This window comes from Clytia hemisphaerica, unplaced genomic scaffold (assembly GCF_902728285.1).
Source record: "Clytia hemisphaerica strain Z4C2 unplaced genomic scaffold, Clytia hemisphaerica genome assembly, whole genome shotgun sequence".
Taxonomy (NCBI): domain Eukaryota; kingdom Metazoa; phylum Cnidaria; class Hydrozoa; order Leptothecata; family Clytiidae; genus Clytia; species Clytia hemisphaerica.
In genome coordinates, this window is record NW_027104185.1 from 224,347 (window position 1) to 245,989 (window position 21,643).

Here is a 21,643-nt window from a genome sequence, read left to right on the forward strand (position 1 = left end):
AATTTAGACTTTTTAGAGTAAAACAAGAAACTTTCCTTTTGGGAGCTGGGAATTTTTCAAAAATTAATAAACGTGGGGTCCTAATAACGTCCGGGGGGGGGGGGGGGGGTTTGGAAAAAATCGAAAAATTAACAAGCGGGGGGGGGGCCGTTTATTTGGCACCTAAGAGTAGCAATACAAAGAAAGTGTCAAAGAATAGAAGCTCAGAGTGGAGGATGGGAAGGAAATCTTTTTGCGTCACTTAAGGAACCCGGTACGAACGATATTCGGTTATTGCCACGTCAGCTGGACCTTCACGCAGCTCCGGCTTCTTGTTAGTATTTGTCTGCTTGACAAGCGATTTAAAAAAAGGCTTTCAAGTGATTTAAAAAAAGGCTTTCTTAATACATTAAAGAAAGAAATTTTGGCGGATGACCGAAAAAGTTTTTTCAGAGGGATTTTAAATTGGCGGTTAACTTGAAAATTGTTGTCCAAAAAAAACACATTAAAAAAGAAAAACCTGTTTTAAAGCCTGAAATAGATATATAGATGGAATAAATAGAGGAACTTAAATTTGGCGGGAATTTGGCGGATGACGGAAAAAATTAAATTTGGCGGATTTTGACTAAATCCGCCAGAATTTCTTCCTTTAATGTAGGAAATTTTCGACAGTTTGAGTTGAATTGTTCATGGTTTGTTTGTTTATTCTGATTTAAATTTTGAGTTACTATATCGAAAAATTAAAATAACAATTAAACAAAATGAAAAACAAAATAAATGAACTATAAGTTCTGATAAGTTGAGAAATTTATGATTTTTTTTCATTGGAAGAGGTGGGCAAAATAGACCAGGAAAAGGAAAAACGTGGAAAACACAAGAAATTGAAAGTTAAATACAGGATAGATAGAATAACAAGAACAAGTTGTACAAAGAAAACTACAAAGTAAACAGGGAGTAAACGAAAAACAAAAATCAAACGAGGGGACACAAAAAACTGAAAGGAAGAGACAAAGACAAGTTTACAAAACCAAAAAATAAGTAAACAGCAGTAACAGTTCAACGAAAAATTCGAAAAGCAAGAGACAAAAGACAAAAGAGATGTTCACAAAAAGTCAAGAAAAGTAAACGAAAAATGAAAACAAACGAGAAAAAAACACAAAAGCAAAAGAGAAGTTTCATTAAAAGAAAACAGTCAAGAAAAATTAACGAAAACAACAATTCAACAAAAAATAAAAACGAATGAGAAAAAAAACAACACAAAAGCAAAAGAAAAAGACAAAAAAAAGTTTCACATGAAGAAATAAGTCGAGAAAAGTAAACGAAAATTGAAAACGAACGAGAAAAAAAACAAAAGCAAAGCAAAAGAGAAGTTTCACAAAAAGAAAACAGTTAGGAAAAGTAAACAAAAAATGAAAACGAACGAAAAAAAAACACAAAAGCAAAGCAAAAGAGAAGTTTCACAAAAGGAAAACAGTCGAAAAAGTAAACGAAAATTGAAAAGGAAGAAAAGAAAAAAAAAACAAAAAACCAAAGAAGTTTCAAAAAAGAAAAAAGTCGAGAAAAAACGTCGACGAAAAAGTTAAACGAAAACAAGACAAAAAATGAAAACGAACGAAAAAAAAAACACAAAAGCAAAGCAAAAGAGAAGTTTCACAAAAGGAAAACAGTCGAGAAAAGTAAACGAAAATTGAAAACGAACGAGAAAAAAAAACACAAAAGCAAAGGAAAAAGACAAAGAGAAGTTTCACAAAAAGAAAAAAGTCGAGAAAAGTAAACGAAAAATGAAAACGAACGAAAAAACAACACAAAAGCAAAGCAAAAGAAAAGTTTCACAAAGGGAAAAGTTGTCAAGAAAAGTAAAAGAAAACGTCAGCTCAACGAAAATCAAAAACGAACGAGAAAAGAAAAACACTCAAGAAAAGGAACAGACAAAGGGTAGTTTCACAAAAAACACTCAAGGAAAATGAACGAAAACAACAATTCAACGAAAAAAAAAACAAAGAAAAAGAACCACAGAAGAACAAAGGGAAGGGGCAAAGAGAAGTTTATACAAACAAACAAGCAAGCAATCAACGTAAATAAAAATAACAGAACAACACAAAAAATAAAACAAACGAAGAGAGATATAAAAAACAATTTGAAAAGAGAAGTTTCACTAAAACAAATCTATAAAGAAAAGTAAACAAAAAATAACAGTCAAACAAAAAGTGAAAAGAAACGAAAAACAACACAAATGGAAAGGGAAGAGACAAAAACTTCACAAAAATAAAACAATAAAATAGAATAAAATAAAAGATTCCACGAAAAATTAAAACAAAGGGAAAGAGTTTCATACGGTTTAACAAAAAGTTAACAAAGGGAAAACTAAAAATAAACATGAAAAAAGTTTTAAAAACAATAAGAAAACAGAAAAATGTAAAACAAAACAAATGAACAAAAAATAATAAAAAGAAAAATGAGCTGAAAGGAAAGTTTAATTAAAGGGAAGAAAAAATAAAGAAGAAACAAAGAAATCAAAAAAACCTCAAAAAGCAGATTCAGAAACATCAAAAACAAAACCAGAACAAAAAAACATGATCATGGTTGAAATAAAAAAAAAAAGAAAAATAAATAAAATCAGGAAATAAAAGTACAAAAATTAACTTAAATTAGAAATAGAAATTTAAAACTATAATTCATCTTTTGGTTTTTTGACAACTCGATTAGTCTCTTCAGACTGGTCCCCTGGTTTCCACGCTGACATCTTTTCCTTGGCTTTTTCCATTGCTCGATAGACTAAAAAGAAAATTGAAATAGTTGATAACACTAGCAATAACAATCAAAACCCTCGAATTTCATTAGACTCAAGTCTTTCCAATACTAAAGTTTGTTCCAATAATATTTCAAGTCTGTACATTTTGATACATAACTCTTGAAGGACAAATCACGATACCCCGTTGGAAAAATAGTTTTAAATGTATTAATTTAAGACTAGATTATTAATTTAGACCTCCGAGATAGGTCCAAAAAGAAATTAAAGCTAAAGTTTAAGTTTATCGGCCCACTTATTGGAAGTTTATTTCAGACTTCTCAAAGTGCATTGTAAGAGTGTCAAATGTGAGAAAAACCATTTATTTTTGTGCAAAATTTTGAAAAATCTGGCCATATACCTGAAGATTGACAAATAAATGTTTGAAGAAAATGCACTGTAAGGGTCGATTTTTTGCCCAAATTTATTTATATTTGACCCTGTTTGACCAGATATTCTCTAAGGGTTCAATTTTGTATGCACATACGGTAGTTTTCTAGTAGGGGGTGAAAACATAGTTATACTTCTTATACTATGGTGAAAACACAGACAACATTATCAAATTCTACACAGACAACTTATGATGAGAGAAGAATCTCTCGAAACGTAGCCAAACGTAAATCTCTTGATCCAAGCCACGATAAACTTCCAATATGAATATCACTGGGTCGATAAATGCAAACTTATTTAGATTAAACAGACAACTTACTTGCTGAGCTTTCGAAGAAGTAGAACTTGTTGTCCAAATAACTTGTACCCACGTTCCATAAATCTTTCCATATCTTGCCTTCAGGATCCAAGAAATAAATTCTCGGTACATACGTTCCATCGATATCAAAAGAATCAGCTAATTCATCATCAACGTCGTCCTTAAGGTTTTTAAAAGGGAGAAAACAATTGTTTCAAATGGTCCCACTTTATCCCACTATTTTTTAAACTAACCTCAAAATGAAGCAGTGTCCAGTTGTTCAAAGATACACTGCAATTTCTGGTTTGAATGACAGAATTCCTTATATGGATATATGCATGTATATCTCTTAATTGATATTATGCTTCAACTATCTCCCTTAACAAATTTTACCTCAATGTCAGCAAGGATGAATCCTTGAGATTTCTCTTTGAACTCTTCATCTCTCACAATCATCTTGATAGTAGCTATCAAAAGAAAAATCATCATTTTTCATTCAATAAGAATTTTATGAAAACTCAGTAAAAATTCGGATTTCTGTCCTTGTCTTTAAATTATATTAATTTGCATTGGGCTCTTCCAGAAAAAAGTCCGTCCATGGGGGAGGGTTGAATTGCCCAGGGGTCCCAAAAACAGTCCTAAGAATTGCATTGTCCAGGGGGTAAATCTGCTATGTTCAGGGGTAAATTTTGGTGTCCAGGTGTTAAATTGATGACAACCCATGGGAGTGAAAAATGAAAATGTCCAGGGGTAATTGAATTGACAAAATAATATATTCTCCACCCCCAACGAACTGATTTTCTGGAAGAGCCCATTATATAGATATTGGTAATAATTTTGAGTAAATGAGGCAGAAATTAGAGTTGATTGATGCAAAAATTTACAAATGCGATTCCGAAATATTGAATACCTTTACAAGCGGGGCAAGTTGTGCGATGAACTAAGAACATAATTGGCTTTTGGCTATAAAAGAAAAAAAGAGAGCATTATGGCTTGTGTCAAGGTCAAAGCGTGCACTACTGGCAAAGCTTTCATATCACGAAACTACGGTATGACAATATGAATACAGTATCATGAATGGAACATACAACACGTTCTTCCGTTTCAGGCAGGCAGATTTCCATCACAGTGAAGTACTTTAATGGGATAAACTTTCGCGGGGACTAAATTTCGTGGATTTCGCGGATTTTGGTGTCATCCGCGAAAATCCGCAAAATTAAGTCCCAATGGAAATTTGGAAGGGCTTCATCCGCGAAATATTTCTAAACAAAACTCAAAATATGTCAAATAAATACTTTTTGAATGGTTACTTGCATCAAAGAGGCGCAAATAATGTGTATTTCAACAACTAACATGTATGATTTGACAGTGAAAGTCACAAAATCGTGAAAATATTGACACCCAATAGTGCCACCCGCGAAATTAAGTCCCCGCGAAGTTTTTGAATTTCGCGGATAGGCGTAACCGTTAAATTTAATCCCCGCGAAAGTTTATCCCATTAAAGTATATAAAGAAGTATTTTCGGTCTCAAAATTCTGCATACTTCACCAAAAGTTCAAGAATATGCACTTATTTATTGCTGTGTAAAATTCGTTTTCCGTTTCAGACAAAAAACCTTTCTTTGACTACTTCCATATGGTATACTTTAACCGGATTAACTTTCGCGAGATTAAATTTCACGATGTTGCGAGTTTTTGCCATTCGTAAAATTAAAACTCGCAAAAACGCGCAAAATTCCTCACTCGCGAAATCAAATCTATCGCAAAACTTTTTAAATCGAATTTCCGGCGGAGAAACCAATCCAAAGTCTCCATTTGTGGCAAAAAAATGCCTATTTTCAGCTGTTTTCAGGCTTATTCGCGAAATTAAATTCACGCGAAATTTAATCCGATTAAAGCAACTTTGATATCGTACTCAAAAAACAACCTTTACCTTTCCTTTGCTTCTTCCAGAGCAGCATTAATGTTATTCCATTTGAGACCACTGTTTGATAACAATCGTTTACCAGGAGATAATGTTGTGCTCTTCTCTTTCTTACCTTCTTCTGTTTTAGTTTCTGGGAAGTAAATAAAAAACAGATTACGAAGATGTAGAAATTTTCATTCGACACGCTAAAGCTCTGAAGGTTGGAAAACATTTCGACATCTGGAAGGTTTACATTACGGAATTTTGCAAGACCGCGTCAAGAATTTTGCAGCAGGAGGTCTGGTAACCCAGTCATCGTTTTTGGGAATTGGAGGGTCCAACCGAAATATTTTTAGCTTTATGCACAAGGGTAGTTGAACACGACTGGTGATGCGGCACATCATAGGCCGACGATCACTCCTCTTCGATGGGAAATTGGCCCGCTCCTTTAGAGCTTTAGCGTGGGCGGCCGCCAACCCGTCATCGAAATATCAGATAAAGTAATTCTTGGCTGAGACTGGGCCGGTCCTTAATTTTTGTGTGTAGCAAAACACAAAGAATTAACCATATTTTCCCCATATTTTTAGCATTGAGTTCGATGGACTGCAATAATTAACGACTGGCGCAACTTTTTAATATAATTATAGCTTATAAAACGATGAGCCACAATGTGCCTCACAGAAAAAAGAAGATCTTTGTTAGGCTAAAGTTCTGCATCGGATTGAAGAATAGATTAAAAAATAGAAATCAGATTTAGAACGCCATGATGGAAATATTAATATGATTTACCCTGTTTTTGTTGTTGTTTTTCTTGTTGTTGTGTGGTTTGTTGTTGTGTGTTTTGTTGTGCAGTGTTTTGTGTGTTATAAAACTTCCCAACAGCAAATTTCATCGTTTGCAAGACTAGAAAAGTGGAGATGATAAATTACAACGTGTTTTGTGTGTGAATGAAGAAACAAAATGGACAAACAAACGCTGTTTCGACGTCCATATAACGTCCAAGAGCGTCTATGAATGCATAAACAACATCTTCTTATAGCGTGGATTGAAAATTTCAAATTTTTCGAACATGAAGAATATAAAGCCTCTGGTACAAGTGGATACCCCTTAAAATCACAGGTCTCTTAACCAACAATAATTTAATATTGTATAATTCACTTTTATAGGTACTTTCATTAAATACCTAATTTCAAGAATTATGATTAGCTTGTGCTTACTAAGTGTCGTAAAATTTATTCAAAATTTTATCAAAAATCCCTTCAATAAATCAAGTTTATTTTCAGACCTAGAGGTTACACAATTGAATTTAAGGTCGTAAAACCTATACTTTTTAGGTAACCAACTTTATTTGTTCACTCTGTTACAGGCTAAACTTTTGTTTGTTTTCGGAAGAATTTCTGCAACGACATTAATTAGTGTTGTCACTTTGGTATCACTTACTTTGTTCTTCATAGGCGAATGAAAATTTGTATTTCAAGAAGGCGGGATCTCTGTTGTGAAGGTCATGGTGTACTTTGCCTTGAGAATCTAAATGAAAAGAAGATTAAAGGTTAAGCGTTAGTATTGGTTGATTGTCACAGAGTAGGTTAAACGAAAGAGTCTTTTTTCTCATGCATTATCCAGATATTTCTGAGAAGACAGAATTCCTACACGAGGGAATTACCCTAGGAAACAAATACACTCCGAGGTAAGTGTAGCGAGAAGGCGTATGGTAGACGTCTCTCCTCCTGCATCGGTAGGACTTATTTCTTTCCTTTCTTTCCGAAGAAGAAAATCAAATAATACGATTCATTAGCTTCCAGACCATGAATAACGCTGGAGTTAATTGAAGTTTAAGTAGATAGCTTTGTTCTTATTTTTCCGACGGAGCTACACAAAAGCGAAAATGATAAATATGAGGTCAATGATCATTGATGAAGTTATCACAAGCCAACTCGGTAATGTTTATGATCATTGCCAGTATAAAGAAGCACTTACCTAAGAAATAAATTCTTGGATAATATCCACCATCAATGAAATATTGTTCGTCATGAGGCTCCTCTGAATCCTAAGATGGGAAAAGATTTATTTACTTTGCTTCATCACGTCAAAAGTTTCTTGTGCTACCATTTATAGGCCCAGGTTGCTAAAAATCCTCTCCCTATTCATGATATGCACCATTGCAATATATTCCACGGACCCAACACCTGATTTGTTAAAAGTGATTTTACGTCACTTACAACCAATCAGCTGTTGGGTCCGTGATGTAATGTCAGAAGACATTGCAATGGCGCATCATGAATATAGCATCTGCAGTTTTCTAAAGATCTGCAATTCAGATTATCATAGACCCTACATAGATTTCAGTTGTAGATCTACAATCGATCGAATCTTTTTGTCTCCACTAACCTCAGTATTAACCATGATGAAATATTTGCTCAATTCCCAGATAGGTCTCGAATCTTTGATCGTTGGTTTCAAAGATTTACATGCACCACACCACGTTTTATGGATAATTAACATCATTGGCATATTTTTCTCCTTGCATAACTCCAACGCCCTTGGATAGGCCACCCAGTCAATGTATTCACCAAATCCCCGCCCGAGGGTGATATTCATTGTTTGTTGGGCGCTTTTCATCATGCTGAGAATCTCTTTATCGGTACCGTAGTAAAAGAGGGTGGAATCGTATGGTGAGTCGATCAAACTGTTGTTGAGATTGACCTGGACGTTCTCATCAGGATCTGAAATGTGAAGGGGAAGATGAAATATTGGGTAAAAAATTTCTCTCGGCTGCCGTAATTTTAAACTTGGACCTTTTCCAAAGATGAGGCACGCTGGAAAGGTAATTCTTATGAAAAAATATTCTGATCAACCAAAACTACACCTGTTTTCGCAAACTCCAAAGTTTCTAATAGTAAAATGCTCGGAAATATCAATTTTACCGATAAAGAACATCCTTGGTGAATATTTTCCATCGACATCATATTTTTCTTTCGTTTCTTTCGCTTCCTCTTCCTGAATATAAATCAATTTAAAATCTAAATGATATTTTATAACACTCTTAAATTTTTACTTCATCATGGACGATACCAGTACCTGACATCAATTCTTTGATGGGGCTTGCTTCCGAGGGTACAAAATACCGGAATACCAGCGTACCCGACAAAAGTTTTCAAATACCGGTCAAAATGCTACCACGAGTATCAGAATACCGGAAATATTATACGACCGATCAATACCGAAATACTCATCATTTTTCCGTCAAATACACCCTTTTTTATAAGAATAGTGTTTTTTTTGGCGGAGGGTGAAGTATTCTTTGGAATTTTTCGAATCTGAGGGTGATGTAATACTTCTACAAATCTCTTAGCTAAAAAATCAAAACAAATTGACAATGGATTTCCATAAAGAAGCAATTTCTACGTACGCTGACACGAATCATAACAAATTTGTTAGAAAGTTCAGTGATCTCTGGTGATTCATTGAGCTGCTCTTTCATGTCTAAAAAAATGATACAAAGAATCGCGTTAATATATAAATTTCACATCTTAACCATGAAAAAAATTCATCGATCGCCAATATAAGTTCTCGCCAAAATTAAAAATTTTCAGGATTTTTGCCGCTCGTCAAAATTAGTTCCTGCCAAAATAAGTTCCCTTAAGGTATCAAATTTTTATGTTCAAGTGAAATTTTCTAACAAGCATCATAGCCAAAAGGAGCGCAAACTTCATTTAGGAGAGCAGATTTCTATGATACAGTTATCAATGCTATTTACAGCTATTTATAATTCCATAATTACAAATGAATATACTACTGTCACACAGCCCCAGTGGAACTTTTTCCCAAAGCGGGGATAAATTCTATTGAAATCCCCTTGGAATATTAAGTTCTATCGTTCTGGTGATGGTTTCGGCAGTGTAATTTTTGACATTGAATTTCGAATGGGGATGAAATCAAAGTCAATAGATCTTATCAGAGTTTTTGATTGTTTCGGATTGTTTCGGGGGTATTACAATAGAAATCTCTTAGGAATTCCTCATCCCACGATGCATCGCTGTTCTAGAAAAATAAAAACACCTATAAGGAGTTTTCCAGTGAGGCTGAAATTGTAGGGTATTTTTCCCACCGGGGACGAAACTTTGGCCAAATTTTCCAGTGGGGCTTGGCTTGGGTCCCAGCGGGTCTGTGACACAGGGGTGAATAAATGGAGAAACTTACATCGAGCGAATTCACAATAGTTATTGTAGAATACGACAAGACCAATCATGTGATTCTTCTTCACTTGTTGTACTCCAACTGTATAATTGTACCATCTGATGTTGGTGCCAAAACCTAATGTAATGTTGGTAAGATAAATGAACTAGGGTAGGTAGGGAAAGATACCACTTCTGTTTCCCCTGAATTTCCCTACTTAACCTTGTCTATTCATTTTAGTTTGCGAGAAGAAAAGACATAAAGAATAATTTTTATGACGCTTAAAATGATGGTTTTTAAAATGTGGCAAAAATGTCTTAGAAACAATGTTCAATGCCAAACGTTCATTTGATGTTAGATGAACGTTACTAATAAATTTTGCGTTCCAGCAGTTTTCTGCTGCAAATCCCTGTCTAAGAGAGGGTAACAGCCTGAGAGGTACTAGGTTTGCGAGGTTACGGGTAAGTCTGAGCTAAAAATCGAAAATAGACCCTGAGAGAGAGAAAAAATTGACGTATTTAGGACCCTTAATGGAGAGACTTTTCCCCAAATTTTTGTCAATTTTGACTCGATTTTCAAAATTTTGAGGTAGACTCACCATCAGTTTTCTGCTTGGCTTCTTCTTTTGGTTGTTGCTGAGTTTGTGTTTGTTCTTGTTGAGTGTTCTGCGATTCTTGTTGAGTGTTCTGAGAATCTTGTTGTTGTTGTTGTTGTTGTTGTTGTTGTGTGTATTGGTGATCCTCTGTTCGTTCACCAAGTTTCATCTCCAAAGCTTTGTTCATGTTAGTCATCACTGGGAAAAACAGATAAAATAAGGTTATTGTTGAATATAGACATAGGTTTGGTGATTGTCATTTCGTTTCGAGAGATTCGAAAACATTAGGTTTCAAGTCGATTTGCGAAACAACCAAAAAGTGAACTGAGCATCGCCCTCAAAACGCATATTTTCGCCATAACAAACTTATAGTACACATTAAACCCAAATTTATGATTTAAAAATTTCGCCTGCATTTAATTTCGTAAGTCAGTGATCTCTTCCGATTCGCGAAATTTATTTTCGTAAAATCGAGTCGAACCTTTATGTAAGGTGAAGAATCAGAAACGGCAATTCGGATCTCTTCAATTAGGTTACCCAACTAATTATAACTGTAAGTATTGGAGATAAATAAAATTCTTACATTGGTCAACATTTCCATAAGCGTATCGTGATTTTTTGAAAGATTTTCCTTCATTGCGTAGGGATTCGTCAACTTTACCATTGCTGTCTGTAATATATAAAGAGGAGGGGTGTGTATTAAGGAAATGTGCTCATTATATTGAAAACCATATAACGGTTTCTCGTTGGTTTGAAGCAAAAGCATTTAAAATTTTAGACCAGCAGAAAGTTGTTTTTAGAGCACGGTGGCCCTGGTTCATGAATTGTACACATTTTAAGCCTCTTTGCTCAAGAGTAAGGGGGGACAATCCAGGGGAAAAATTGGCGCCCACTCCTAGGCTACTTTAAGGTCTCGACTAGTAGATGGGATCCGAATAAAAGATTGTCCGAAATTGTATCTCCAATTAATCGTAGAAATTTTAGCGAGACTAATTTTAGCGTTTTAGCGAGTTTTCCCTACTTTCGCTAAAATAAATCTCGCTAAAACACGCCGAATCGACAGATCGCTAAAATTTATCCGCGCGAAATTTCTAGTTTTATTGCCTTGATACATTTTTGTCAATACGAAGGGTTTCAGTGCAGAGAAATGCTAGAAAACGAACTCAGTCAATGATGTAATACGAATATTCGCTAAAATTTATCCACGCAAAACTTTTTGAAATCGTGATTCGCTAAAATAAATCCAAAAAAAATCAAGATTTTCCTGACGCTAATATACGCTAAAATTTCTACGATTAATTAAAAACAAGCAATTTAGAGCAATTCAGCTTATTGATAGCTGACAATATTTTTAGAATAAAAAAGCGGGGGAGGGGTTGGACCGAAAACTTTTAGAAAATTAATAACCGGGTGGGGACGTTTATTTATTTGGGACCTTAGACTACATTCGTATGAATTATTTGAGGGTTAAATTACCTAAGAAGAATATTCTTGGAATGTAGGCACCATCAACATCAAATTGATCTTCATCTGGTTCATCATCATCCTGCGAGAAAATGAAAATAAAATTTCATGTGGTACTAGGTTATTAGTGGCTGCCTATACCAAGAGTAAGGCCTAAAAGCCTGGAGCTGTCTATTGTGTAGACTAATTGGATACTAGATTTCATTTAACATGAAACATTTGGACTTGATTCCATATCTTAATTTAATAGCCCTTAATAGTTACTTAACTACCGCTATAATGAAAGAAAACATTCGATTTGCGTTTAAGAAATCGCCCCTTAAATTCGAAAGTTTATTCCATAATATACCGATCCGTCACATCTTCTGGTTTAAACTATAATTACTAAGAGTCTAACTGGTAGATTAAGGATTGTTTAACTGAAAAGACTGAATAAAATAAGAGCTAAATACATATTCCTCTATTTTAAGAAACCCCCTTCACACAGACCAGATGTAACCCCTTCCTACTGGAAAAATTAGCCAAAATATCGTTCCCAGTAGAAATTTATAGGTTAGTCCCCGCTAAAAATACTCAAATAAACAAATCCTCACTGTAAAAAATTGTGCTATTTTTTCCATTCCCACTGAATTTGCTGACTTGAAAACAATGGAATAGAAGCCCACAGTCTTAAAAACATGGGAATATCCTCATTGACTTTCAGTCTAGCATTTTTATCCTACTGGATGAAAAATCCTACCAGGTTTGTGAGAAGGTGGTGTTTCAAGTTTAGAATTTTTTTGTGTGAAAGAATCAACTTACTTCAACAGTAACCATGACAAATTTCTTGCTGAGCTCAGCAAATTCTTTACTTCTTTGAATTCTTGGTTTGAGAGCTGAAATAGTAATAAATTTGAAATCCATTTCTCATTTGATGTTATTACAATGCTTTTTAAGTGTTGGGTTGTTGTTTGAACAAACGATTCAGGCATATTGTAGAATTGTGAAATAAACAGTCCATGAAAATCTGACTTGTTAGAAAAATCTTAGAGACCACAGTGTTGTACATGTACAGTACAGTCTCAATAATTTGAACCTCTATAACTCAATATCTCGAAATTAATTTGGAGATTCCACTGTAATTTCCTCAACTGGAACAAATTCTTTGTTCTCTGTGTGTGTTCGATTTATGGAGATTCCACTATAATTGGTGACATATTTGTTGCTTATAAAGGGGGGAGATTTGTAATACCTTTACAAGCACCACAATAAGATTTGGTGATGATTAACATCATTGGCTTCTTCCTATGATGAAAAATAATGAAATCCTAAATAAGACCGGACTGCATAAAAAGATGAAGTTTTTTATATCAACGAACATTCTCATTGGTCACTGAGACAGGGGTGTTTCTCAAAAAGTAAGCTTGAACGCTGAAAACATAAAGCAATCGTGTTTTTCAGTTATCTGTACACAGACCCAATTTCTACGGCTAATTTCAAGATTCATCCCCGTAGAGGTACTACGAAGCGATAAACGTGAGATACACTCTGGTACCGAGTAGTTCTTCAGTAAAACGCTGGATTTTAAAAATGTATATATTGGTTCTGCTCAAAAAGCTATCACATGATTGTGATGGAAAAGACTGGAAACGAGAATAACTTACAAAGTTTTAACAAGTTGTAATCCTTTTTTGTAAGTAACCCATTTGATGTGTTTTCCAAGATCTAAAATAGCAAAAGATATCCAAGTCAATTAGAAAAGCAAAGCTCCCCGTTATTATGATAAAATCTTATATCTACCAGTAGGCCAGTGAAAAAAATGAATCCGGGGGGGGGAAGCAGTCAGGCAAATTGACCGACGGGTATGTGCAGCGATTTAGGGTATATTTTTCAAGAAAGCATAAATGCACTCACTGTAAGGGTATAATTTTCGATAAACGCACTTTAAGGGTGGAAATTTCTGCAAAAATCCAGGAAAAATTGCAAATTTTTGCTTGAAAATTCTGATTTATTTTTGCTTGAAAGATTTGAAAATTTGAGAAGAATGCAGTTAAGGGTTTGAACTTCTCCGATTTTTTGCTTCACTGTAAAGGTGCAATTCTAAAAGCCAATTTTTCGTTGAACATACCATCAGTTGGCAAACCTAGTACTACCCACCGGGAAATGAATCCAAGTTGATTATGCGACAAGCTGATATGAAGGTAGTGCAATTTCTTTGTTTCCCTTCCTTGACCTAAGGTATTATGCTGGATGGATAAAATTCCAAGGAGATTGTCTTACCATTGTCTTTGACGTTTTGAGCTTCGGTGATATTTCCAATGACTCGGTCCATTGATGCGCGGACTATTATAAGATAATGTTGAAAAGTTAACGTTTCAATCTTATTTGTAAACTAAAATACAATGCCAATACTCAATTTCGGGTGACAACTATCCAAAATAATTATTTTAGATTTGTCGCTAATCCCACATAGTGGAGTACAGTCTAAGATTAGAGTTGGTGAGAGACATTGTAGATAGAGTTGATATTTCGTTGATATCCCAAGTAATCTAAGGCCTTTTAGCGTTCATCTACAAAGCGACCGGCAATCGCCCTGTTAAATGGAACTTTATTTTAAAAACATTTTTAATTCTTACTTTCTTTTCCTGAACCATAATAATGAAGAACATGTTTATGTTTTGTTCCATAATTCAATTCTTCTTCAATCAAATCACCATCGCTGTCTGAAATGTAGAGATCGCATAAATTTCCAGTTAAGATTAATAAACAGTTAATGTCCTTCTTATGTATATCACAAGATTCGAAAATACAATACAAACGAGATAACCGATTTTTTCTTACCAATAAATAATATTTTGGGATAGTATTCTCCATCAGCTCTGTATTTATCACTTTCTTTCACAATGTCATCTTCCTAAAATACCGAGGATGAGGCGATGTTAATACGTTTTTTCTATAAGAACCTGAGCATTAGCTTTTCTCTTCTTTTCAATATTTTAAGTCTTGTGTTCTAATCAAAAAGCGTGTAATTTCCCGATAGATTGACGTCATTATACCGTGACCGAGAGAAACGAGATGATGGGATGAACAAATAAAGTAATTTTGTTAATGTTTCCTTTTTGAAAGAAATCCAGGAATTTCTGGTTAGATATATACATACGTCAGTATTAATCATGATGAACTTGTCCGCTACTTCTTTGATCTCATCTGAAGCTGCGAATGATGGTTTCAATCCTACAAATCACAAGAAACATTAGATTATAAATAAATAAAAGACAAACTTCTAAATCTTCCCTACACCCGAAATCTTCAGAAATATCAAAATTCATCACTGTACTACGACTACGTTATGCGTGAAGTAGAAGACTCTGGTAGAGGGTAATAATCCATAATTAGGCCAAAGTTTAAGATTAGCAAAATGCTTATATAAATGCTGAATAGTTTATTTAGAGGGATCTTTTGAAAGATGTAAGATTTTCTTACGTTGGCAAGCACCACACCAGTCTTGATGGAAAACAGCAAGAATTGGCTTATTCCTGGAAACAAAATCGATTTTTTGGTATGATTAAAAGAAAATACCTGCGAAAGAACACTCTCAACAGCTCTCAAACAAAGCTAGAAGTTCTACATAGGTTTTTTAAAGTTGATTGGAAGAAGCAGTTGTTTTAAAATACTCGTATCTCTTCTTCAAAGATACATGAACCTTTTTGAGAATAAAAAACACGCGACTGAAACGAGCTTTTCCCCGACAAGGCAAAATCTCTATCTGGCTCTGACTGACATAGGATAATTAAAAGATTTACTGTGGAATTTCGAAGTAATTCACGACGACGTTAATAAGTTGCATGTTTTTCAATAAAGTCGCCCTCCCCCCCCCAAAAAAAAAAAAAAATTATATCTATTTCACCAACTTACTGTTGTTTTGCAGCCGCCAAGCCTGAGGTCCACTCATACCACACATAGTCTTTACCGAAACCACTATCCAAGAACTGGTGCTCCAAACATACTTCCATACTGATCAAAACTGTATCGAGAACAAGAAATAGCAGTTTCAAAAAATATAATCGCATCCTCAAAGATTTGGTGGAGCCCTCTACCCACTGGAAAAATACGTCAAAAAATTCATGAAATTTTCACGGAAAAAGCATTGGAGCATCTCATTTGATAAAGACACTATCGGATGATTAAAATGAGATTTTCCACGAGCCATATTGATATTCAACGCTTTTACTTCATCCTCGCTAAGGCTGGCTAAGAGATCACCGGGTTACTGAGACAGGGGATGTAACAATGCATCGTACATCAAAGGGCAAAAACTGGATGTACAACTGATAGCATTTAATAGCTTTGAATATAATTTTCCTGAAATATACCAATAATTTTTTCTAAAAACTTTTTGGCGACGGAAACTTAAATTCTATCTTATTGCAATCGCAACGCAACAGTAAAAAGATGAACTTACCATCAGAAACTTTTTTGTAGAAGTATTTTGTTTTATCGGATTTCTTATTCTTGTTGTCCAATTCCCGCATCATGACACCATTGTGATCTAGGGGGATAATTAATATTTCTTAGGATATGATGTAGAGGTTCGAGTTATATTACTTGGATTAATTTTAACAAGATTCAATCTTGTGTTTTCGCAAATTTTCGTGTTTTTTTTTTCGAAAATAAAACTCGCGAAATTAATAAAAAACACATAGTTTGAGGAAAATTGGCGCGTATTCAGGGTAATTTTAATTAATTCTTGGCTAAATCTCAAATATTTGAAAATGCTGATTTGAAAAAAAAATTGTATATGCGGTAAAGTGAAAAGCATGCAGGGATCCCCGAATAGTTTAAGTTCAAGCAAAACCTATCTGAGGAATGTTGACAGCCAAGAAGACGAACCAAAGAAAAGAGATGAAAATATAAAAGTTTTGATAAAAAGGTCGAATATACTTACTAATGAATACGATTTTAGGGACATATTTTCCTTCGCTTTTATATGCACCCAATTTGCCAATCTCTTTATCTTCAGCTTTTGCCAGTAGGAATTTCTTGCTTTGTTCAACAAACTCACTGGACGCTTCGAAATCTTCGATCAGTTCTTAAAAATTATTTGATAATATATAAGATTAAGAATCATAAGGGGTTAATAAATCCATCCTTGTCCGGGGGTGCTGAAAAAAGGCGGTTCAGGGGATCGGTACCTTTTGCTAAAAGAGAAATCGTCCAAACGTGAGCGGTAGTTTTATAAAGGGAGTGAGTGGTACAGACCCCTCTACATACGTAACGGAGAAAGGAAATAAAATTTACAAATTTCTGGACTTATTTGACCTTTGAGAACTTTCTCTTCAACTTTTACTTGAAGATCTTTTAGAAAAGAATTTGTTAAAAAGAGGTCACAGTTCAAGAAATGCAATACATCAATGGTAGACTTACTTTTGCAGGGTTTACATTTAGAACGAGTACTCAACAATAAGATTGGAAGCGTCCTAAAACCGAAAGAAATTCATAAGTTACAGATGATTTAGTACAGTACAGACCATGGTCCGACTAGAAAGTTAATAGGCTTCTAAATACTAAAAAACTAACAGGTGTAGAACTTCAGACGACTTTTATATAAGTGTCAAACTCAGCATTCTAAGGATCGAAAAAGATGTAACATTTTGTCAGAGAAGACAAAATTAAAATTGATAAAACATCACATTCATCTTACTTTTCTTTAGCTTGGGATAATGCATCATCAAGTTTCAGCCATGTCAATTCTGAAAAAATAAGAACAGTATTTTATAACGATAATATCTCCAAATTGAAAGCGTAACCGATACAATTAGATACGAACATGATGATACATAATAAAATGGATTTCCATTAATCTGACTTTCCTAAAACAATAGTCTTTTGTAGATATAAGTTCTCGAATGCCTTGAAAATACTTTTAAAAATTCGAATCTCACGAAATATCGAATAAATAATAAGATTTCCCGAATTATTAGTCCGAATAGCCAATATCAAATTGTATGAAATACAAGGAGTTCTACATACCTGATGCTGATGTAGCAACAATCGAAAACAAGAACCAAAGGGCCCACATTCTTCACTGTGTGTACCTGAAAGAACGAACTGCCCGGTACAAATGAAAATGAAGAAGTGAAGAAGAGGTCTTTCTTCTTCAAGAGCCAAGAACTAAAGAAGCAAATGAGTATGAAATGTAACAAAAGAAATCTTTGTATACGTAACAAAAAGAATTGCGCCTAAAATATTGAAGAAGAAGAGCATACGTAACAAACGCACTTTTATTCTGAAGATGTGTTTGAAATCTTTTGTTTGAGTTCTTTGTTTGTTATTGTTTAAGAACCTGCACGCCAGACTGTTTATGGAAGAGTATGTAATAAACGCACGTTCAGATATTTAATCTGTGTGTTTTTCATACAGAAATCCCTTCTTTTTTTTCAAACTACACGTTTTTTGATAAGAACATAAGACTTCGATGGCCAAAATGTTAAGAACAAGTTAAGAAAATTTTAAGGCATTGTGGACTTTAAAACACCCGATTTCTTTGGAAAAAAATCTTTTATAAGAATATGTACTCTATTAGAATATTCATAATAATATTGGCCAAAAAATTAGAAATGTAGAATCGGCAACTGAACCTATGAATGCCAACTTTCGTACCATATATTTGCTTGAGGAGTCTGCTAAATTGCGTGGGTTGCGTGGGTGCGTGGGTCAATATTTTTGCGTGGGTTAATATTTTTGCGTGGGTCATTTTTTTGCGTGGGTGCGTGGGTCAAAGTATTTTTTGCGTGGGTCAAATTTTTTGCGTGGGTCAAAATTTTTGCGTGGGTCAAAATTTTTGCGTGGGTCATTATTTTTTTGCGTGGGTCAATTTGTTTTGCGTGGGTAAAAAATTTTGCGTGGGTCATATTTTTTGCGTGGGTCATAATTTTTTGCATGGGTCATTATTTTTTTGCGTGGGTCATATTTTTTTGCATGGGTCATTATTTTTTGCGTGGGTCAAAGTTTTTAAGTGGGTCACTATTTTTTTGGTGATTTTTTAGCTAACTCGATTTTTTTACCAAATTAAAACTTTCGAGTTAGCTAAGACGTTTTTTTCGTCAAATTAAAATTTTCAAGTTATCTTATACAAGAATGTGTTGTGTATATATCTACGAAAACTAAACAAAAGCACACAGTTTTTATGTAGTAACGCCTTGTGGTTTATTTTACATAGCTGCACTTATTTACTATAACATTATACAGAATCAACACACACCCGTCTAATTTTTGTAGACACACTTCAGGATCACACTTTTGAATTTTAGCATGCTATATTTCAGGATTCCAGTGTCATGGTAATAAACACTATAAGTTTAATTTTTTCCTCCCTTTTCTGTTGCTTTGAATAAAAGTACAGCGTCTTTATTTCGTCCAATTTTTTAAATTGGCCTTTAATGTACTTAAATCAAAGAAATTACAAGTGGGGTGGACGAAATAAATTGACAACGATTAAATTGTTTAGTAATCGGTCGCCTAATGAATATAACTTTTGTAGAAAACTTTTCAGACTTTGTCGCCATTTGCTTTGTTCTTTAACACTCAAATGAAACCCAAAAGATTAAAGCGTGCTATAAGAAGCTTTAAAGCTTCTAAAAAGATTCTATAAAGCTTCCTCTTATAAAAAGACAGCTACAGCTATGCAAAATAAACCAAAACGTGTTATGTAAAACACATCCAACATTTTGGATGTGACCAGTTCGAATTTCAAGGGAAGGCATTTTTTCGAATTACAGAGAGAATTTTGACCCACGCAAAAATTTTGACCCACGCAAAAAATAATGACCCACGCAAAAAATATGACCCACGCAAAAGATATGACCCACGCAAAAATAATGACCCACGCAAAAAATTTGACCCACGCAAAAAATTTGACCCACGCAAAAAATTTGACCCACGCAAAATTTTTGACCCACGCAAAAAATATTTTGACCCACGCACCCACGCAAAAAAATGACCCACGCAAAAATATCGACCCACGCACCCACGCAACCCACGCAATTTAGCAGACTCTTTGCTTGAGGTATGCATTACATTTTAAACTTAAAATGTGTTTGAATATTATAAGACGAATTTTTACCAAATTTTTACGATGAAATAGAAAAACAACATTGTTATAGAAAGAGAGTGTGAAGAATAATGTTGAAGTAACCCTTGATCGAATCGGAAATAAACTAAACAAAATAATCAAAAGTAAAACAACAGTCTTCTTCTGCACTGTGACGTTTCATAAAACATTCCAAACAAAGACTTTTTATTCAGCATGATGTGGTTGCAACGCGAAATTTTAATACATGTTTTTTCCTAAAGAATAACGCGTTTATAAAGCATATGCAGGCTCAGTTTTGGCTCCTAAACAATGGCTCTATTGTTTGAGAAAAATAGAATGCTTAGCATAATGCAAGCCTGATGGTGTGGTTTGGTATCAGATGCTCTGAGATGCTGCCATAGCCATGTCAAGAATATAAAAGTTTTACATGATAATCCGAAAAATTATTTAAGCTAGCGGACACTTCAGCACCTAAAATCATCAAGGTAAAAGACATGGAAAAACAGTAAATATCTTCCAAAAATAATAAACACCAAAAAGTCAAATTCATAAAATAAATATTGATATTTTTCATTAAAATCACACTCTTTGTTTCAAAATATACAAAAAAAATAATCCCAAATTTTCATTATAACATTATTCGACTATTTACAGTGCTTAAACTTTGAAATTATAAAAAATACTCGGTAGTAAACAACCATAATAACTTGAAAAACATTCAAAGAGAAACTACAACTTTTTATACCGCTTTCCTCATTTCCTCTCGATGGAGAGAATACAGCGGTAGCACCGGACGCGAAATGTCCGGTGTCAAATGAGAAAACTTTTTACTACTGGACAATCGAAACACCGGAAAGGTTGTAAATCGGTCCGGTGCGCGATAAAACATAGTCTAACGTGCGCAACGCACTGGGCTCAACTTCAGTGGCTTCAAATCATTCATAGGCCCAATTGTAGACCCCCAGATATTCACCCAATGAACAAGTGTGCCAAATTTCAACCAAACCCGATCATTTTGGAGGCCTGTAGACTGCTCCAAAGCTTTAGCCTCGTTTTGGCAAAAAACTCGTTCCCAGGCCCCAAAAATCAAAATTTTTGAAAAATGCGAAGAGCACCCCCAGATATTCACCCAAGGAACAAGTGTGCAAAATTTCAGCCAAATCGAACAATTTTTGAAGTCTCCAGGCTGCCCCAAAGTTTTAGCCTCGTTTTGGCGAAAAACTCGTGCCTAAGCCCCAAAAATCAAAATTTTCAAAAAAAGAAAAAAAAAAAAACGCCCCCAGATATTCAACCAAGGAACAAGTGTGCAAAATTTCAGCCAAATCCAAGCATTTTTGAAGTCTCCAGGCTGCCCTAAAGTTTTAGCCTCGTTTTGGCGAAAAACTCGTGCCTAGGTCCCAAAAATCAAAATTTTCAAAAAAGAAAAAAAACACCCCCAATATTGACCAAAGGAACAAGTGTGCAAATTTCAGCTTTTTGAAGGTCTCCCAGGCTGCCATAAAGTTTAGCCTCGTTTTGGCGAAAAACTCGTCCCCAGACCCCAAAAATCAAAATTTCAAAAAAAAGAAAAAAACACCCCCAGATATTCACCCAAGGAACAAGTGCGCAAAAAATTCAGCCAATCCAAGCATTTTTGAAGTCTCCAGGCTGCCCTAAAGTTTTAGCCTCGTTTTGGCGAAAAACTCGTCCCCAGGCCTCAAAAATCAAAATTTTCAAAAAAAGAAAAAAACACCCCCAGATATTCACCCAAGGAACAAGTGTGCAAAATTTCAGCCAAATCCAAGCATTTTTGAAGTCTACAGGCTGCCCTAAAGTTTTTGTGACAGACAGACACACACACAGACAGACAGACAGACATTGTCAGATTGTAGCTCAACTGAAGTTGAGAACTAAAGAAAAAAGGCCGATGTCAAGAATTCGCCGATTGTAAGACACCAGACAAACACCGGCCAGTTTTGTCCGGTGTAATTTAATAAT

The 21,643-nt window shown here is 34.6% G+C and overlaps 1 protein-coding gene across 2 annotated transcripts; it reads right to left on the reverse strand.

Annotated features, from left to right (window-relative positions):
• Nucleotides 1-657: 657 nt before the first annotated feature.
• LOC136814845 (uncharacterized) lies at nucleotides 658-18,152 on the reverse strand. Of its 2 annotated transcripts, XM_067071274.1 has the most exons (30): nucleotides 18,070-18,152; nucleotides 17,605-17,682; nucleotides 17,276-17,324; nucleotides 16,999-17,051; nucleotides 16,520-16,663; nucleotides 16,037-16,123; nucleotides 15,490-15,598; nucleotides 15,058-15,110; nucleotides 14,735-14,808; nucleotides 14,416-14,488; nucleotides 14,211-14,297; nucleotides 13,855-13,917; nucleotides 13,239-13,299; nucleotides 12,827-12,879; nucleotides 12,397-12,470; nucleotides 11,608-11,677; nucleotides 10,715-10,801; nucleotides 10,135-10,329; nucleotides 9,561-9,674; nucleotides 8,770-8,843; nucleotides 8,285-8,357; nucleotides 7,749-8,083; nucleotides 7,338-7,407; nucleotides 6,801-6,887; nucleotides 6,150-6,263; nucleotides 5,388-5,511; nucleotides 4,366-4,418; nucleotides 3,849-3,922; nucleotides 3,477-3,636; nucleotides 658-2,754 (listed from the first exon to the last, which is right to left on the reverse strand). In XM_067071274.1, the coding sequence occupies exons 2-30, from the start codon at nucleotides 17,651-17,653 to the stop codon at nucleotides 2,648-2,650; spliced, it is 2,766 nt and encodes a 921-aa protein (XP_066927375.1). In that variant the 5' UTR covers nucleotides 17,654-17,682; nucleotides 18,070-18,152; the 3' UTR covers nucleotides 658-2,647. The 2 variants fall into 2 exon arrangements, with proteins under 2 accessions (XP_066927375.1, XP_066927374.1); XM_067071273.1 differs by lacking the exon at nucleotides 18,070-18,152 and having other exon boundaries at nucleotides 17,605-17,765.
• Between the last annotated feature and the right edge of the window lie 3,491 nt (nucleotides 18,153-21,643).